The sequence below is a fragment of the Drosophila nasuta genome, chromosome 2R (assembly GCF_023558535.2).
Source record: "Drosophila nasuta strain 15112-1781.00 chromosome 2R, ASM2355853v1, whole genome shotgun sequence".
In the NCBI taxonomy this organism is placed as follows: Eukaryota; Metazoa; Arthropoda; class Insecta; order Diptera; family Drosophilidae; genus Drosophila; species Drosophila nasuta.
Window position 1 is genome coordinate 2,395,880 of NC_083456.1, and position 17,055 is coordinate 2,412,934.

Here is a 17,055-nt window from a genome sequence, read left to right on the forward strand (position 1 = left end):
AGAAACACATTCACAAAAGGTGCTGAATCAAATAGAGAGACAGCTTGTGAGAGTGAAAAAGTGAGAGAGACACAGAGAGACAACGAATGAGCGAAGCAGCTTAGATATGCAGCCAGTATGTAAGTATCCAAATTTCAGTCATATTCAGCGCGAGAGTCAGATCACAGCTGAACCGGAGTGTATGCCGACTCTCAGCAGTCGATGTTGTGACAGTTGGGTTTGGGGCGTTGGGCTAGCAAGATAAAACGGCAGATCTAGTGAAATCAGTCAACGAACAGAAAGAAAACAAAGTGTAAAAAAACAAATGCAATTAGATAATAATAATGGACATAGAACAGCAGCATCAACAGCAACAGCCCCAAACGAGCAGCAGCAACAGATGTGACAGCGAGAAATGTCAAAAACTTAAAAGATTTGTGATTATTGCCCTGCTGATCACGATTGGCATTTTGAGTTGGCATTTCTACGGTGAGTACACTTTTGCTGACTTTGACCCTTTACTGCCACTTTGACACTTTAGCCAATGTTCCACGTTACACTTACAGAGTACTTCCACAGCAAACCTCTACCCAAACTGCCAGATGATGTGCTAGCCTTATCGCGGACTCTTTTTGCCGAAGAATCGGCCCCCAGCGAATATCTCTTTAAGGTAAATTTGCAGGGCAAGACAAGCTCTGGGGCACGCGATGATCGCGCACCACAACCGTAAGTGTAACAATAATCACATGAAAACCTATAATAGTTATTTGCTTATTTGCTAATCTTTTTTCTACATTTTTAGTCTTTTTGAACTTCACAACGATTTACTAGCGAGGGATGCCAATTCTACTACAAGTCTATTGCTACGCCTCTTTAACAACTACGAAATAGATGTCAGCGTGCCAGAGCAGATTACTGAAGAGCATAAGCAAGAGCAACTGGATTTTTTGCGTAGTGTGATGAATACCCGAGTCATGAAGCTCTCCATGCGCTTCCTAGTGAAGAAGAGTAAGTACATATGTATGTTACATTTTTAGATTTATTTATGTTTACGATATATTCAGAATTATGACTCCGTATAAAAAAGTTAAGAAGCTTATCAATCAGTTTCTATTATTTACCCATTGATTCTCAAGTATTGTTCAATTCCCTGCAAGAAGCTTCTAAAATATACTTGCCAATGTTTACATTCCTGTGTTTACCATTGTTGATAAGTTCATAATTTTTTTAAGATAACAGATGGAAGCTTTTGTGTTTGTTATAGTAGCATTATACGATTAGATAAAAAGTAATATTTTGATACTTGCACGTATGTAAATATTGTTATTGTTATCAAGTTGTTTTTTTTTTAACAGTCTTTAGATTTAACATTATGCCACTTACAAACTATTATAAAAAGTTTAAAATAATGAGGTTTGTATTTTCTTGATAAGCTTTTATTGTTCTGTAAAACTTGCAGTCTTCCGTTGTCTTCCCTGCAGCTTCTTGCTACTGACATGAAGCATGCATAAGTCAAACATTTTCTGCCCCATACTTAAATTAAAACAAATTTAATTTGTCATGCAGCGTTTTCTGAAAATTTATGTGAATTTACATAATGAAAATAAATTTATTTCATTTATTTCTCATACAATATTTGGCAACTTACTTTAAAATTTCCTGAAAAACAATTTAGATAATCGATACCCATTTTTATAAAAGCAACACAGAGTGATATTATTTTTAAATATTTTACAAAATAAATATACAAAAACATACAAAAATATAACAAAATAAATTGGTAAAATATTAAAAGATAAATTAAATGAAGTTGCAGATCGAAATATTAAAAACCGTTTTCTAGAATGAGTTTATTAACTAATTAATTAATTTGCTGTTTAATCATTTTTTATATAGATTGATGAATATTCATTGACGGAAACTACATTTGAATTATAAGCTAGCTGAATTTTTGAATGAAGTGACCGGTTCAAACTATTTTTATAACGTTGTGTTTATAATATTTTCTTTTAGATGTGGTCAGCGACGACTATGATGATCAACTAAAGCTTCTTCAAGACCTTTGGTTCACACCATACTCGCGGGGAAAAGGTGTTATAGGCAGCTCCAGCTTTGAGCACATATTCCTAGCAGAAAATCGAGAAAATTCTGTTCTTGGTTTGCACAATTGGCTGTACTTTGCAGAGCAGGAGCAACAGGGTCATGTGGACTACAAAGGTTGGATAAAGCGAGCTGATACGGGGAGAGTACGTAAAACCATAATTAACACCAACGTCAGTTATGAATATTATTTTATTTTTAGCAACACCAATTCGCATTGTCACTTCGGTTTGCATTCTTTGGTATACAAAAGCCGTATAGTGGTTTCTTGGTGGGCACGTCGCCTGAACTGGAGATGAGTTTATACACGGTCTGCTTTTTAGTTACTCCCGAAAAGGAACCTTGCGAAATTCAACTAGGTTCCGCTAAGCTGAGTATTGTGTCTCACGTGTGGAATTGGAAAGGCAAGCGACTGATAGCAAGCGCTTATGTTTCGATTCCATAAACGGAGTGCAGAGCATAAATTTCATGATATGATAAGTACACACTCAGAAAATAGTTTAATTGCAATTTTTTAATACCATAGGTATCAAGTGTCACTGGTCTAGTCAACTAGAATATACCCTGTGCCTAGCTTTTTTAGTTTATTACTATTGCGAGCCATTGTACTAAATACTTCTTATAGCTCTAGTACATGTAAATCAAACGTTCTACATTGCTCTATCTCTCAATGACTGTTAAAACGGTGTATACATACGGAGGCTATTAAAGTACATTTGTTATTAAGTATATTTGTTGAATTTCTGACTTGTGACGTCTAAAGTGCGTGTTATTATCAATTTGTTGGCCTGTCAGTCTCCAGTCCGCCTCTTGTCAGATCCAACCAACAGTTTGGCTAAGTTCTTTTGACAGCTTTGCACTGGATTAAGACTTTTGATGTTTTAGTGTCTCCCTCACTTCTGTTTTATGCGTTCTTACACTAACGTTTATGGATTGTTTTAGCACTTACAGAATTCTGTGACCTCTGCATTGACACTTGACATTGAACATGAAATATTATGCACGCAATAAAGACTCGATTAATCGATCAACATTTACTTTAGGTAGTTATTTATTGCTTTTGGAATGTCAAAAGATGTTTATTATTATTATTGTTAATTTGTTTGTGTGCATGTTATCTGTAAGTAATGTAATTTCACTAACATGGAACTTTAAATAAAAATAATAAATACCAAAATTTGCCTGCTTCAGAGTCAATTAATGCTGAAATAAAAAATAAATATCCACAGCATAGATAATTCCTATTTATTGGTATCTTGGTGGATTTCTTAAGGTCAGCAACAACATGTTATAGAAATTCCTCTTGTAACACTTCCTGCTACCCATAGGGTAGAAGAGTATTATAATTTTGTGTCATCTGGAGAAAGGAGCATCTCCGAGCCTTTAAAGAATATATATTGTTGATCATGGTGAACAGCCGAGACGATATTGCCATAACAGTAATAGATATACAATTTTCTATCAACAGCACTTTTTATGTTTACAGGCAAATCAAGTTGGTTTCAAATTTTTCCTACGCCCACTGCCGCACCCGCAAATCGACAAAAATAGAATAAAAAGTGTAATTTTATAACTAGAGTCGCGAATTTTGGTACATACAATAATAACTTTATGATTCCTCTCTGGCTGCGATCGGATAAAAAAATGTCCAGATATTAGGGGACAGTTGCTTTAGCTGACAATATATCTAAAATAGTCTTTGGTATATTTTTAGGTATATTCATTTGGTTTATTTTAAATTTAATAATGCAATATTTGGCTGTTATTCAAAATGGATAGCGAGCTCACTCGACTGTTGCTTACTTACTTGTTGAAAAAAGAAGACGAGTTTTTTAAAACACCGCTCGTAAATTTTAAAAATATTATTAAAAATCCATCTTAACTCTCAGAAAGGAAGTACGAATTTTATTAGTTGAATGAATTATCGTTCAATTTGTATTATTGCATTTAAATTTGGTGTAATACAAATGCCATTATGAAAGACTGCTTATTTATAAAAAACCAATTCGAACCATACGAGTATGTAGTGGAATTATAATGGAAGTCTTCTTTGTGGAGTAAATTGGACTAGCAAATGAAAAACTTGTGCTTACAACTACAGAGCACGATAGTCACGCTCAATGGTCACCGTTTCGTTGGCAGTATCAGTATGATCCTGCTCTTCCTTCTGCGGTTCCTGTGTGGTTAATGTTGTGCTGGATTCGTTTATTGGTTGCACCACCGCCGGAGCACTGGATCGTCGCACGGTGATAATTGTAGTATGTGCTGGCGATAAACTGACATCAGAGTCACCTGAATTTAAAACGAACGTTTCGCTTAAATCAACAAAGGAATCTTCTTCTGGATTGGAAGTGTCACTGGAGCGCATAAGACTAGGACTGCTTATACTGAACTCTAACTGCAGCGGATCAATTGGCGTGAGATCGGTCGACTCTGGACTCCAGCTACTTCTTGGCGGCGGCTGCCGGGGCAGACTGTTGTGGCAGAGTGGATCTGCTGCCGCCGAGTGCTCCAGATGCAGCTGTTGGCCCCACAGCTCCGCTGCTCGAGCGCGGTTGTGAGCGGCTCGCTCCGGCACCGGAGACTGCTGTTGTCGCAGCTGTTGCTGGTGCTGCAGCTGACGTTGGGGATGTGGCATTTGCCGGCAACGTCGTCGGCGGCGAGGATCTCCTGTAATCCGACCCGCCTCTCTCTGTTGACTGATACTGTCCCTGCTGCTGAGTCTGCGGCTGTGTTGGGTCGGCAGGGGCTGAGGTTGCTTCTGGGGTCGCATCATATTGATATCCAGTCTGGGCATAGTCGGCCCCGCTATAGTCATAGGCCGCGTTGGCATCGTAGCCATACTGCTGGGCATCGTATGGCTGCTGTGCATATGCGCTAGGATCGTATGCACTGGCATCGTACTGCTGCTGATCGTAGGCACTATAGTCGGTGTTGTAGGCGGCCAGGTTGGCACTGCCGGCATTGGAGACGCTGGCATCGCTAAGTTGCTGCTGCTGCTGTTGTTGTTGTGGTTGTTGTTGTTGTTGTTGTTGTTTTTGGGGTTGCTGCAAGGGTTGCTGCTCAGCGGCATTGCTGTAGCGTCGGTTGTGCTGAGCTTGCTGCTGCTGCTGCTCTGTTTGCTCACGCTCACGCTCCCGTTCACGTTTCTCTCGCTGCTCACGCAATTGTTGTAGCTCTCGATCTCGTTCCTCACGTTCACGTTCGCGTTGTCGTTCATGTTGCTGCTCCAGCTCCTGTTGCAGCTGCTGCTGCTGCTGCTGCTTTTCCCCCATGCCAAGGTTGTCTTTGAGATTTTCGTCATCGTTATCGTTGAGTCCATAACTGTGGCTGCTGTCGGGCAAGAGATTGGCGTTACCATTGCTGATGCTGCTCTTGCGCGTTGCTGCAGTTGATCCACCAGCTGTGTTGCCGTTGGTATTGCTGGCGACTCCGAGGATATCTGATGCTGATGCTGCTGGTGCTGCTGGTACTGGAGCAGTTGGTTCCGATGACGGCGTTGTGGCTTCGTAACCGTAGGAGCTGCTGGGCTTGTAGTCGTCGTCAGCGTTGTTGTGTAGTTGTGGGGTGCTTTGTATGGGTTCAATTGTTGTGCCATATGTGGACGGCTGGTAATCGTATGCGGCTGTAGTCACAAAAATTTTGATTAGTGTTGCAAGCCAATTCAATGCAAGAAAATGTATGAGTATATGTAAATGTATATGTATTTGTATTTGTATTTGTTTATGATTAACTGAGCTGTTGCTCCAGCGGTTCATCAGCTTCCGAGTCGTTTGAAATTGTTACTGGCGCTGTCACTGGCCCTGAGTAATGATTAGATGCAATTAGATGCATTGAATATTGTACTGTGACAGTGTATGTATGTGTTAGTGCTTCATAAGCTGTTGATATGGTCGAGGTTCAAGATTTACCTTTGCCTGTGCCTAAGCTAGTATAATCATGTGCTGTGGTATCTAATTTACTCATATGTTCTTCATTGGTCAACATTCGGTTAGATAAATACTCTAGATTCGATTGTAAAGCAGATATTTCCTCTCTGATGTAATAAATAGTTGAAGAAGATACACAAAGTAAAGACAACGGCAAAGAGCAGTAAAAATAGTGATAGAGAGAGAAAGAGGGAGAGATAGAGATAGAGAGAAAAAAAGAAAAGAAATATCCATCGATTAATAAAATTTAAGTTCGCAATTGTCAATTACCTGCAACATCTCTAAGTTGTGCATTATAGGTGAAAAAATGAGATCGTCATTTGCAGTTGCCTCCTCAGAACTGACCTCATTAACACTATTGCCATTGTTAAATATTTGAGTTTTGTATTTGGACCAAATTTGCCTAAGACGCGCCATTAACTGTTCATTTGTATCGCGTAATTGTAGCTTTTCTTCACTGGGAAAATCAACAACAAATCAGAAAATTTAAATAAAATAACATAACATAAATTAAAACATGAGGATTAACATAGAAAAGAAAGTATTCAGCATACTCGAATGCGTTGCACTCTATATTAATTTTCAAAGAGCAATTAGCAATTGAGATGGAGATGTTTAATTTATAAGATTCTAACACCATGCTTATTGCATATTGAAGCATAGAATTTGTAAATCAAAATATATATATTTTATTCAGACAATGTTATAATTCTTTTTCTTTATTATCGAAATAAAAAACATAGGTTTTAATTTCTCTAACTAATAAATATATAATTTTGTCATCTCTGATTTTTTCAATACATTTTAAAAATTTTGAAGAGATTTCTTATATCTTCTTAATGATAGATATTAACAAAATCAGAGTTTCGTGATTTGCTCCTGGTCATCATCCCCGACAACCTCAAATTGCGCCAACGACTCATTTATTTCCGCTAATTCTGGGCTACTGTCGTTTACGAAAGTCTCATTTAGAGCATGTGCCACTTCATCCAGCTCTTTCACAAATGTTTCATTCAGTGCACAGGCTCTTGGCTTGGACTGTTTGGGCACCAGACGTACATTGACATCGACTTTGACCGGAGGACGAGGCTTCTTATTGCAGCCATCGCGTTGCAATAGTTGCTCAAAGTAATGTTTTGGCTTGATACTAGCACTCAATGCATTACTGCTGCGACCTTTGCATGGTGCTGATGTTGTGGCTGTTGTAGTTGTAGTTGCAGGTGCTGCTGTGTCAGCATCCACCGTCAAATGCGATGTTTGACATGGGGACTGACAAATATTGCCACTGCTGATGGTCTGATTTAAAACCAGATGCTGTTGCATGCAAGGCAACAGCTCCGTTTTGTAAGAATGACAGCAGGTTGTCGATGCATTTGCACCTGTTGCTGGTGCAGTGCGATATTGTTGGTGTTGCATTTGGTGTTTGTGATGCGTGTCTGTGGTGGGTACATGAACATGGCAATGCTTGCTCTTGCTGTGCGAGGATTGTGCACGCGTTGAATTTCCACTATGAATATTGCTGCTGCTGCTGCTGTTGATTTTGCTATTGCCACTACACAAAGCAATCATTTCACTGCTATTGCGGTGTTGCATTGCTGGCATCCCGTACATGTCTTCATGGTCGTGTTTACTTCGCATGAAACTAGGACAAAAACATTTAGACTTGTTGGCCATCGCTGTGGCTGTTGTTGTTGCTGTTGCTGTTGGTGTTGCTGTTGCTGTTGCTCTTTCCTCCATTTTACTAATTGAGACGTTGTTAAACGCTTTATATTTCTTATAGCTAGAAAGCTTTGGCAGTGGCGGCATTTTAGCCAATTCCTGCGACAAACGCTCATTGCTTTTGATTATGTTTCTCAGAATCTCGTCACCATTATCAATTGCAACAGCATCAGTCTCAACGATAAGCCCAATATCATCCAGAGTATCCAACTTAAGTGGCAAAGTGTACGCGTTTGCGCTTCCGCTTGGCATTGTCGCTCTTAGTGGTGTCTCTTGCACTTGTTGTACCAGCGAGGGAGCGTTTATTGTTTTTGACGTTGTGGCTGCAGTTGTGGTTGCCGTTGCAGTTGTCGACGCAGTTATTGTTGGATTCGAACAATCGCACGGCTCTAAATTCGTGAACGATATGAAAGTGCAGAGTAACACAGGCAGGCAGCACAAAAGAAGTTTGAAGAAGTACAGCGTGTTAATCCAGTATCAAGCTCTGGTTGAGATTATTTTGTTTGTGGAATCTCAAAAAAAATAAATAAAATTGCGCTGCATGTGGGCCAAATGTGTTTGTGTTGCAATGCACTTAACAGAATACTCTTGGCTATTAATTTCATATTGCGTTATGTTCTTTTCAATAAAAAAAGTGTTTTTTTATTCTTCATCAGGTCAGAAAAATAAAAGACAGTTCGAATAAAAATCTCTGAATGTCATTCGATTGAAACCCCCTTAAGTTACTGAGGTCAACTGAAGTTTCGATAGAGAAATAATACAAAAGGGATAATTAACGTACTTGTGCTTATATGTTGTATCCTCTAATTTGCCAGTTAACGTTTTGCATTCATTCGTCAGTTTATCCATGAGTTGCTTCTGAGATGTTATCATTTCTTCGAGTTCATTCACCGTTTCCGCTACAACAAGTAGACAGACAGACATTGTTTATGATTTATTAATAAATAGAAGTGTGAATAGAAAATATCATTACGAAAAGGACTAACTCATGGATAAACTATTGACGTTTCGAGCAAATCGAATTACGGATGAAATATTTTTGGATTTCATTTCTGGATATGTCAAAATTTTCATATCGATTCAAGGGACACTTTTCGAACATGCGCACAATATGGAACTCAATAGCTTAACCAGAGTTAATAATAGAAAGTGGAAGACAGAAGTGAGAAAAACTTTTTGTAATTAAAATGCGATTGCAAGTAGTGAAAGTAAAGTGATTCCGTGCAGACTTTATAAAATACTAAGCGATTTTTAATGTGTGATTTTTAAATAAAATTCAAGTCAATTAACAAATGCTGTTAGCTCATAACGTACCATGCTTATCCTGCATTTCGGAAATTCTCTTGTCCAAGTCCTTTTTGGTGGGTCGTATTTCATTCTTTAGCTCTCCATAAGCGAGCTGAAAATACGAAACACAAAACTCGATTATTAGTAGAGCCATAAGTGCTTATAATCATTTTCACTATTAAGAACCTCCTTCTCCAAATTTGCAATTTCATCGTTCAAGCGCAAAACCTCTCGCTTCGAATGCAATAGATCAGCATCGCCGCGATCCAAACGCTGGCGCAAGGAATTAATCTCCGCATTGAGACGAGCTGCCTCCGTTTTGGTCTCACGTGCTGCTCGATCCAACTGCAGACGCAACGAAGTAATCTCCTGTTCTAGCGATTGCTTCTCTGCATTGACCTGTGCCATGTCTGCCAGGAATGTGGTCCGGTTGCCGCGCAACTCCAGTTTCAGCTCCTCGATCTGAGAATTACGATTGGCCACATCGCGCTTTAGATCGGTTTCGTAGCGTTTCTGACGCTCCAGATCCATCTGCAGCTTTGCCACCTGCTCCCACTGGCTGCTCAGATCCCCGCCCAGCTGATCCACTTGGCTATTGTACCGTCGCTCAGCGCTTGCTCGTTCATCCGCCAATCGCCGGGCCATCTCGTGTTGCAGCTCCCGCACACGCTCGTGCTGTCTATCCAATTCATCCCGAAGATGTCTAACCTCCAACTGACAGAATGAATTGGATTATTAATAAGTTATAATTTGAAGCCTAAAATACAAACTATAGTCTATAGTCCATATATGTAATATCTGTGCATGTATGTATATATGTATGTATGTATGTAGCACGCCAAAAACCTCGTTCTTACACGATTTTTTTGATAAGGAGCCTCCAATAGAGGAAACATGTTTAAATAAACTGTCTTATACTATAAATGCCACCAAATGCATTTCAAATTTAATATGAATAGAAACATATGATCTTCTTACTTTTTAACATTTTTAAATGAAGCAACTTTTTTAATTGAATACCAACTTTTAATTTTGAAAATATGAATGTTATTCATTTATTAAAAGCATATGCAGAATAAGTTTTGCTTAATTTTGATCAAATGTATGAAACTTTAACAAAAACAGACCAATTTTGAACAATAAAATAATTTTTTTTGCTGCCAATTTTTAATTTTGTGAACGTAGCCCTTTATTTTGTACTGAATCCATGTTTCGTTTAAGACGATTTCGCTTAACACGATTTCGCTTAACACGAAGATTTCTAGGAACGTAACCCCCGTGTTAAGCGAGGGCCAAGTGTATATCTCTATTTTTTATAATCTCTAAGATCTTGGTGTTCATACGGAAAGACTGATATGACTATATCGTCTCGGCTGTTGACGCTGATCAAGAATATATATACTTTATTAGGTCGGAGATGACTCCTTCTGCCTGTTACATATATTTCCTGCATTCACAAGGTAATAATACCATATGGATACCGGTTATAAAAATAATACATGCATAAAAGTACGAGTATAGTTAAATAAAGTCCATTTATGTGAAACACATATACTAGCTTATGTCAGATTGACATTTTAGTTTGTTTCAATGTGTTTTCTTACCTCCGCTTGAGAGCGTTCCATTTGCACGAGATCGCTTATGTAGCGCTTGGAGCTGGCACTGTTGTGATGCTGCGATTTGGCATCGTCGAGCATCCTTTGCAGCTGACGCACAGACTCCTCAAGAGTCGATTTGTCCTGTTGCAGTAACTCCAGCTGCTTTCGATGAGTGTCACAGTTGACACTTCCCAATGTGGTAACAGCGCTGAGCGGATCCGTGTGAGCTATCTTTCTTTTAAGCTCATCATTTTCGGTTTTAACGCGCTTCAAATCTATGTTAGCCTGCATTAATTCGGCTTCCAATTCACTAATGCGAGCTTCATAGACAATGTTGGGAGCACTGGCGTAACGTGGAGGTTGTACTTTCAAAGTAGCCTTTCGCGGGGTGCTGGGAGTCTTGCGACCGGCATAAATCAAGTGCTCATCGCTATCCGAAGACGGACTGGTAGTGGTAATCGGTACTTGTTGAGCTAATGGTTTTGCTGTGCCACTGCCAAGAGCCGCTAACTCGCTACGCGCATTTTCTGTTAAGTTTTCATTCTCATTAATGACATCCTTGACCTTACCGAGTAAATTGGTCAATTCGTTGCGACAGTACTTGGACTCCTTCTCCAATTGCTCTATGTAATCCTCTTGTTTCTCAATAAAATTAAAGATTTCGACTGGAGCTTGAACGCTGTCGGTGGGCATTGTGGTCACTGGCACGTTGCTTGGAAAGGTAGAGGGAGCACTAGCTAGGTTCTCCTTCGAAGCGGAGAGATAGCCCGCTGTGTAGCTCTTCTTCGGACGATAAGTGCTCATCCGCGACTTCTGGCTGGGTGACAGATACTTCGAAATGTCCGAGAAGACGGGACGTTCAATAACCTATGAGAATAAATGTGCACTTTCAGTAAATACGAGTAGTTTATTTTTGTTAAATATTTCATATACCGATAAATTATCCGAGAAGTTATCGCCTGAATCCTCATTGAAATTGCGCAGGTAGGAGGCACTGCCAACAACTTTGGGCGTAGCTACATACGAGTTATCCGCCAGCATTACCTTCAGGCGACCCACAGCCTCATTATACGCATAATTGGTATAATCCATTGTCTTGGACTTCTTACTAATGCCCTTCGAGGACTTCATCGAGAAGTTCCTAAAATTGTGAATAGAAATACGCGAAAGATCAGCACTTTACTAGCATTGAAGATCACATCCTAAACAATTGGTATTCAATAAATGCTCAGTAAAAAAATGTATCTAGTGTGCGAGTTGACCAAAAAATTAAACTGAGGCTGGCTTTTCATTTTGGGGTGACAAATGCCGGACTACACTAGCGTGGGCTTCGTCGGTTGTCTAGACAACAAGCTGGCCAAAATACAAATGTTTAACCCTGTTAGCATTCGAGGACTCTTACGTGTATTATATGACCAAGGGTATATGCGTCATGGTACGATTCTCTCGCATATTTTTATACTCGCTACCCATAGGGTAGAAGAGAAATGTACGTAACAGGCACAAAGAGATATCTCCGACCCCATAAAGTATATATATTCTTGATCAGCTTCAACACCTGAGACGATATAGCCATGTCCGTCTGTCCGTCCGTCTGTATGACACCTAGAACTCAGAGACTATATGAGATAGATATATATCTTTTTTTATAGCACTTGTTATGTTTGCACGCAGATCAAGTTTGCTTCAAATTGTTTTGCCACGCCCCCATAAATGGACAAAACTCGAACAACAAGTGTCATTTTAAAGCTAGAGTCGCGAAATACACTATGATAACCATAATCTTTGTGATTTCTAAAAATTTTGTTTGATAAAAATTTTTGAAATTATTAATGAAATACTTTTGTATGGGCAATAATTTCTACTTACGTAACTAGGGGTCTAATTTGCTTTGGTTGGCAATCTGGTACAGTTTGCACTCAATGATATATTTTGAATGTAGTACTATATAAATATACCAAATATACCATTGGTATATTACAGAATTTTTAAAGTATATTCTGTTGATATATTTTAAAAATAATGCCGCGCTGTTTACCTACCCGCTACCCATAGGGTAGAAGGGTATTATAACTTTGTGCCGGCAGGAAATGTATGTAACAGGTAGAACGAGGCATCTCCGACCCTATAAAGTATATATATTCTTGATCAGCGTCAACAGCCGAGACGATCTAGCCATGTCCGTCTGTCTCTCTGTGTACCTGTCCGTCTGTGTGTCTGTCCGTCTGTCCGTATGAACACCTAGATCTCAGAGACTATAAGAGATAGAGAGATAGGGTAGAAGAGAAATGTATGTAACAGGCACAAAGAGATATCTCCGACCCCATAAAGTTTAAATATTCTTGATCAGCTACAACACCTGAGACGATATAGCCATGTCCGTATGTCCGTCCGTCTGTATGACACCTAGAACTCAGAGACTATATGATATAGACATATATCTTTTTTTATAGCATTTGTTATGTTTGCACGCAGATCAAGCTTTTTTCAAATTTTTGTCACGCCCACTTCCGCCCCCGCAAATCAAAAAAATCGAATAACAAGCGTAATTTCAAAGCAAGAGTTTCGAATTTTGGTATATACTATAATTACTATAGTAGTTATGATTCCTGAAAATTTGAAAATTTGCGATCAGATAAAAATTGTGGAAGTTATTAAAAAATACTTTTGTATGGGCAAAAACGCCTACTTACTAAGGCTCTTAGTTGCTTTGGCCGACAATCTGGTACATTGTGCTGCCTATTGTATATTTTGAATGGTGTGCTGTATCGATATACCAAACATACCATTTGGTATATTTTTAGTATTTTTCAATATTTTCGGTATATTTTGAAAATAATACCGCAATATTTTGCCTTTATTAAAAATGGGTAGCGGGTATCTCACAGTCGAGCACACTCGACTGTAACATTCTTACTTGTTTTTATTCAAAATGGGTTGCGTGTTTCTCAGTCGAGTGTGCTCGACTGTAGCGTTCTTACTTGTTTGTACCCTGTTTGTTCGATGAACAGTATTTAAAAATTGTATGTAAGTCGAAACACTGACAAATTTCGGTCAGTATTAATGTCGATATAATCTTGCAACATTTCAGAAACAGAAACGTTTTGGAGCACACTCTCGATTTTATTTTCAGGGCTGGATACAAGTACATCGTAGTGAGCTATCCTGGCAATAAAACATTTGATTTCTCTTTTATTTTGATCGACGTCGTTAGGGTTGGTAAATTGATCAGTTACTAAACCCGAACTAGTCCAAAATTTAAAACCAGTAAGAAAATTTTTACCCGTTTTCATTATTCTAAAAATATACCAGATTAATATATTACAAAATTAATAAAATTTACCGAGGCCTATTTTTTGAATATAAATATATAGAGTATTATAGTCAAAATAGCTAGCGATATCAACTAAGGCACTTTTTTAGTTGCCGATGTTTTCAATACGAAAGTATTTTTTAAACAACAAGTTTTATCTGATCGAAACCAAATTTTCAGGAATCTAAGGACTGTAGTTATTATTTTAATAATCGTAACTCTAGATTCAAAATTACGCTTGCTCAACAAAACTTGATTTGCTTGCTTATGGGGTCGCAGATATCTCTTTCTACCATTTATAGTTATAATACCATTCTAATCTATCAATAGCGGCTATAAAAATAAAAGAAAACAATTTACATGAGCATGCAAATTTAAAACAAATGAGAGACTAGGAATCGTTTAAAACATTCGTGTATGTGTGATTATTTATTGAAGTCTTAGGCAGCACATCCGAGGTTACCGTTAAAATATAATTTTAATCTTAAACATTTTCTTACGATTTAAACGATTAAATTGATATTTTTATTGAAAACACATTTCAAATAAACTTATGTGTAATCAATTTAAATATAAAACATTTATAATACAACATAAATAAATCAAGTACAATTTTTCGTTCGTTTTTAGTATCCAAACGAACCCCTGAGATGATGAGTAGTACCATTATTTGATAAAGAATTATTTATTTTACCTGGACCGACGTTTAACTCGGCCAGCTGCACTGCTGACGCTGCAGATACTCTCCCTATCGGAGTACCCTGATCCGCGGTTTTGCGTCAGAGCTTGCAAATTGCCAGTTGTCAGTAGCGATGTCAAATTAGCGTTGCCAACACTCTGCGGTTTGGACTGTGAATGAGCGCGAGTACTTTTCAAGTTGTACAAAGGGGCGCCGTACTTGAACAAATTTTCAGTTTTCATTTTACAAGTGGCAACGGGGCCAACATAGAAATACAAACAAAACAACTAGGTCTCAAAAAGGAAAAAAGGCAGAAACAAATGCAGTCTTCAAAACTTTACTGCGTTTTTCTTTTGCAAATTTGACTGTTTCACTGCTTGACTTGCATGCAACGTCAAATGAAGGAAAGTACTTGCGGAATGCACTTCCTTCCGCTTTGCGATTATGCTTTAATTGTTTCTTTGAGTAAGCCACAGGATAGGACGCGGCCGCGACAGGAGGAAAGCGCCACAAAACGGCGAAGCGACTGGAAGACAAGACGTTGAAACGCGTTGAAGTTTAACTAAAACGGCAGCGTTCAGAAGTCAAAGCTTTTATAGACTCGGGTTTTCAACAAAAATTCTCGACATATAGCGGCTAACAACCAAGGGGAGTGGCTGGTTTAAGGCCCTATGTAAGTGTGTACATATATGTATATGTTTGTACATTTGTAGCTTAGTGTGCTTTTAATGTGTTTGGTGCCACGACGTGCCCTGCCAGAAATTCCATAGGATAATGTTTACAGTTTTGTTGTAAACGATTTGCATTGACAGTGGTACAACCAAGAGGGGTCGCAGTGCCACACATAAACGGAATCATTGCCTGGGGCACCGCTGGCGACAATTTCGCGGTTCGACTGTTTGATCGATAGCTTAAAACGACGTTTGTCGCCACCAATGTATTGAAAGTATGAACAATATTGGGTTATGTCTCTACACCGGTTGTTCAACTCAAATCTGAAATGAGGCCAAACACGTTTTATTCATTGCCAGAAAACCAAAATATAACACGATGAACTGTCCTGCGTGTTTCAGACTTTGTTTATAAATGCACAAGAGTTGCTATTGACAGTTACAATGAGAACTGTCTATTTTATATTGCATAATCAGTATATTGACAGCCTTGCAGGGGAATCCATTCCTAAACATTCACAAATTAGTATATATAATTTACTTGTAGACTGCTCAAAAAAGCTGGAGAATTCGACGTGTAGAAATAAACTTTTGCGCATAACAAGGTCAATTAGAATATATCTAAACTTCAGACAGCAACCTATTAACTAAACCATGACTTCAATTAATATTCATAATGGTGAAAACCGAAATTTGCTCTTATTTGAAAATTAAAAGGTCTAGAAGGATAGGTCACAATTTGTTCACAACTTTTAAGCTTTACTAGATGAAATTTTTCCTATAGCTCAATGCATTTTTACTAAAATAAATAAACTGCTTCGCCAAGCCTGAGCAATGTCAAATGAACCAATTAAAGATACAAATTGCGTAAAGAATTATTTACATGTAGTTACACCTAATTCAGAGCATACCAACTAATTTCAAATAAAATTTTAAAGTTTTGGCAAAAGTAGGAAAAAGATGTTCACATCCAAATGAAGCATTATCCCAAAATAAATAAAAATATTAAATTAAAAATATTACTAAATTTTAATAGCTCTGCTCCCTTATCTAACGGATATAGGAAACCCTTTTTATACCCGCTACCCGCTAGAAGGGTATTATAACTTTGTGCCGGCAGTAAATGTATGTAACAGGTAGAAGGAGGCATCTCCGACCCTATAAAGTATATATATTCTTGATCAGCGTCAACAGCCGAGACAATGTCCGTCTATGTGTCTGTGTGTCCGTACGAACACCTAGATCTCAGAGACTATAAGAGATAGAGCTATAATTTTTTTTCGACATCATTTGTTATGTTTGCACTCAGATCAAGTTTGTTTCAAATGTTTGCCACGCCCACTTCCGCCCCGCAACTAAGACCACTAGTAAGTAGGCGTTTTTGCCAATACAAAAGTATTTCTTTAATACATTCCGCAATTTTTATCTGATTGCAATCAAATTCTCAGGACTCATATTATATTATTGTATACACCAAAATTATCTATCTTTAAAATTAGGCTTGTTATTTGATTTTTATCGATTTGTGGCGCAGGGCATTTTAAAAATTGTAAACAAACTTGATCAGTGTGCAAACATATGTAAGTACTGCTAACGAAATACTATATATATATTTTTATCTATAATAGTCTCTCAGAGCTAGGTGCTCAATCAGACGGTATACATATATATTTTATGGGATTGGATATGCCTCGATTTGCCTATTACATACATACTTACATTTTCTGCAGGCACAACAATACACTTCAACTGTGTGGGTAGCAGGTAAAAATTAAACTCG

At 38.2% G+C, this 17,055-nt stretch overlaps 3 protein-coding genes across 12 annotated transcripts; 1 reads left to right on the forward strand and 2 right to left on the reverse strand.

Annotated features, from left to right (window-relative positions):
• The first annotated feature begins 158 nt into the window (after positions 1 to 158).
• Positions 159 to 3,265, forward strand: LOC132785019 (endoribonuclease CG2145). Of its 2 annotated transcripts, XM_060790970.1 has the most exons (5): positions 159 to 468; positions 546 to 705; positions 782 to 987; positions 1,993 to 2,225; positions 2,282 to 3,263. In XM_060790970.1, the coding sequence occupies exons 1-5, from the start codon at positions 324 to 326 to the stop codon at positions 2,522 to 2,524; spliced, it is 987 nt and encodes a 328-aa protein (XP_060646953.1). In that variant the 5' UTR covers positions 159 to 323; the 3' UTR covers positions 2,525 to 3,263. The 2 variants fall into 2 exon arrangements, with proteins under 2 accessions (XP_060646953.1, XP_060646954.1); XM_060790971.1 differs by lacking the exon at positions 159 to 468 and having other exon boundaries at positions 558 to 649; positions 2,282 to 3,265.
• Positions 3,266 to 3,969: 704 nt separating this feature from the next.
• On the reverse strand, positions 3,970 to 16,205 carry LOC132785916 (centrosomal protein of 290 kDa-like). Of its 9 annotated transcripts, XM_060792246.1 has the most exons (9): positions 14,620 to 16,200; positions 11,546 to 11,753; positions 10,619 to 11,479; positions 9,201 to 9,728; positions 9,042 to 9,126; positions 8,509 to 8,626; positions 5,991 to 6,115; positions 4,768 to 5,704; positions 3,970 to 4,715 (listed from the first exon to the last, which is right to left on the reverse strand). In XM_060792246.1, exons 1-9 carry the CDS (start codon positions 14,844 to 14,846, stop codon positions 4,175 to 4,177), a joined length of 3,630 nt encoding a protein of 1,209 aa, XP_060648229.1. In that variant the 5' UTR covers positions 14,847 to 16,200; the 3' UTR covers positions 3,970 to 4,174. The 9 variants fall into 9 exon arrangements, with proteins under 9 accessions (XP_060648229.1, XP_060648221.1, XP_060648222.1 ...); XM_060792238.1 differs by lacking the exon at positions 5,991 to 6,115 and adding an exon at positions 6,279 to 6,465 and having other exon boundaries at positions 3,970 to 5,704; positions 14,620 to 16,199; XM_060792239.1 differs by having other exon boundaries at positions 4,425 to 5,704; positions 14,620 to 16,199.
• LOC132785918 (uncharacterized) lies at positions 6,753 to 8,428 on the reverse strand. Its single transcript, XM_060792247.1, has one exon. The coding sequence runs from the start codon at positions 7,977 to 7,979 to the stop codon at positions 6,867 to 6,869; it is 1,113 nt and encodes a 370-aa protein (XP_060648230.1). The 5' UTR covers positions 7,980 to 8,428; the 3' UTR covers positions 6,753 to 6,866.
• Positions 16,206 to 17,055: the final 850 nt, after the last annotated feature.

What these genes read in the sequence shown, in the direction of transcription:
- LOC132785916 (XM_060792238.1), bottom strand. Translation starts at nt 14,846, where the DNA reads ATGAAAACTGAAAATTTGTTCAAGTACGGCGCCCCTTTGTACAACTTG. An exon ending in TTGCAAATTTGGAGAAGGAG is followed by an intron (nt 9,127 to 9,200) that starts GTTCTTAATAGT and finishes TCGTATTTTCAG; the next exon opens with CTCGCTTATGGAGAGCTAAA. An exon ending in CGAAATGCAGGATAAGCATG is followed by an intron (nt 8,627 to 9,041) that starts GTACGTTATGAG and finishes TACTTGTTGTAG; the next exon opens with CGGAAACGGTGAATGAACTC.
- LOC132785019 (XM_060790970.1), top strand. Translation starts at nt 324, where the DNA reads ATGGACATAGAACAGCAGCATCAACAGCAACAGCCCCAAACGAGCAGC. An exon ending in TTTGAGTTGGCATTTCTACG is followed by an intron (nt 469 to 545) that starts GTGAGTACACTT and finishes TTACACTTACAG; the next exon opens with AGTACTTCCACAGCAAACCT. An exon ending in GCGCTTCCTAGTGAAGAAGA is followed by an intron (nt 988 to 1,992) that starts GTAAGTACATAT and finishes ATTTTCTTTTAG; the next exon opens with ATGTGGTCAGCGACGACTAT.
- LOC132785918 (XM_060792247.1), bottom strand. Translation starts at nt 7,979, where the DNA reads ATGCCAAGCGGAAGCGCAAACGCGTACACTTTGCCACTTAAGTTGGAT.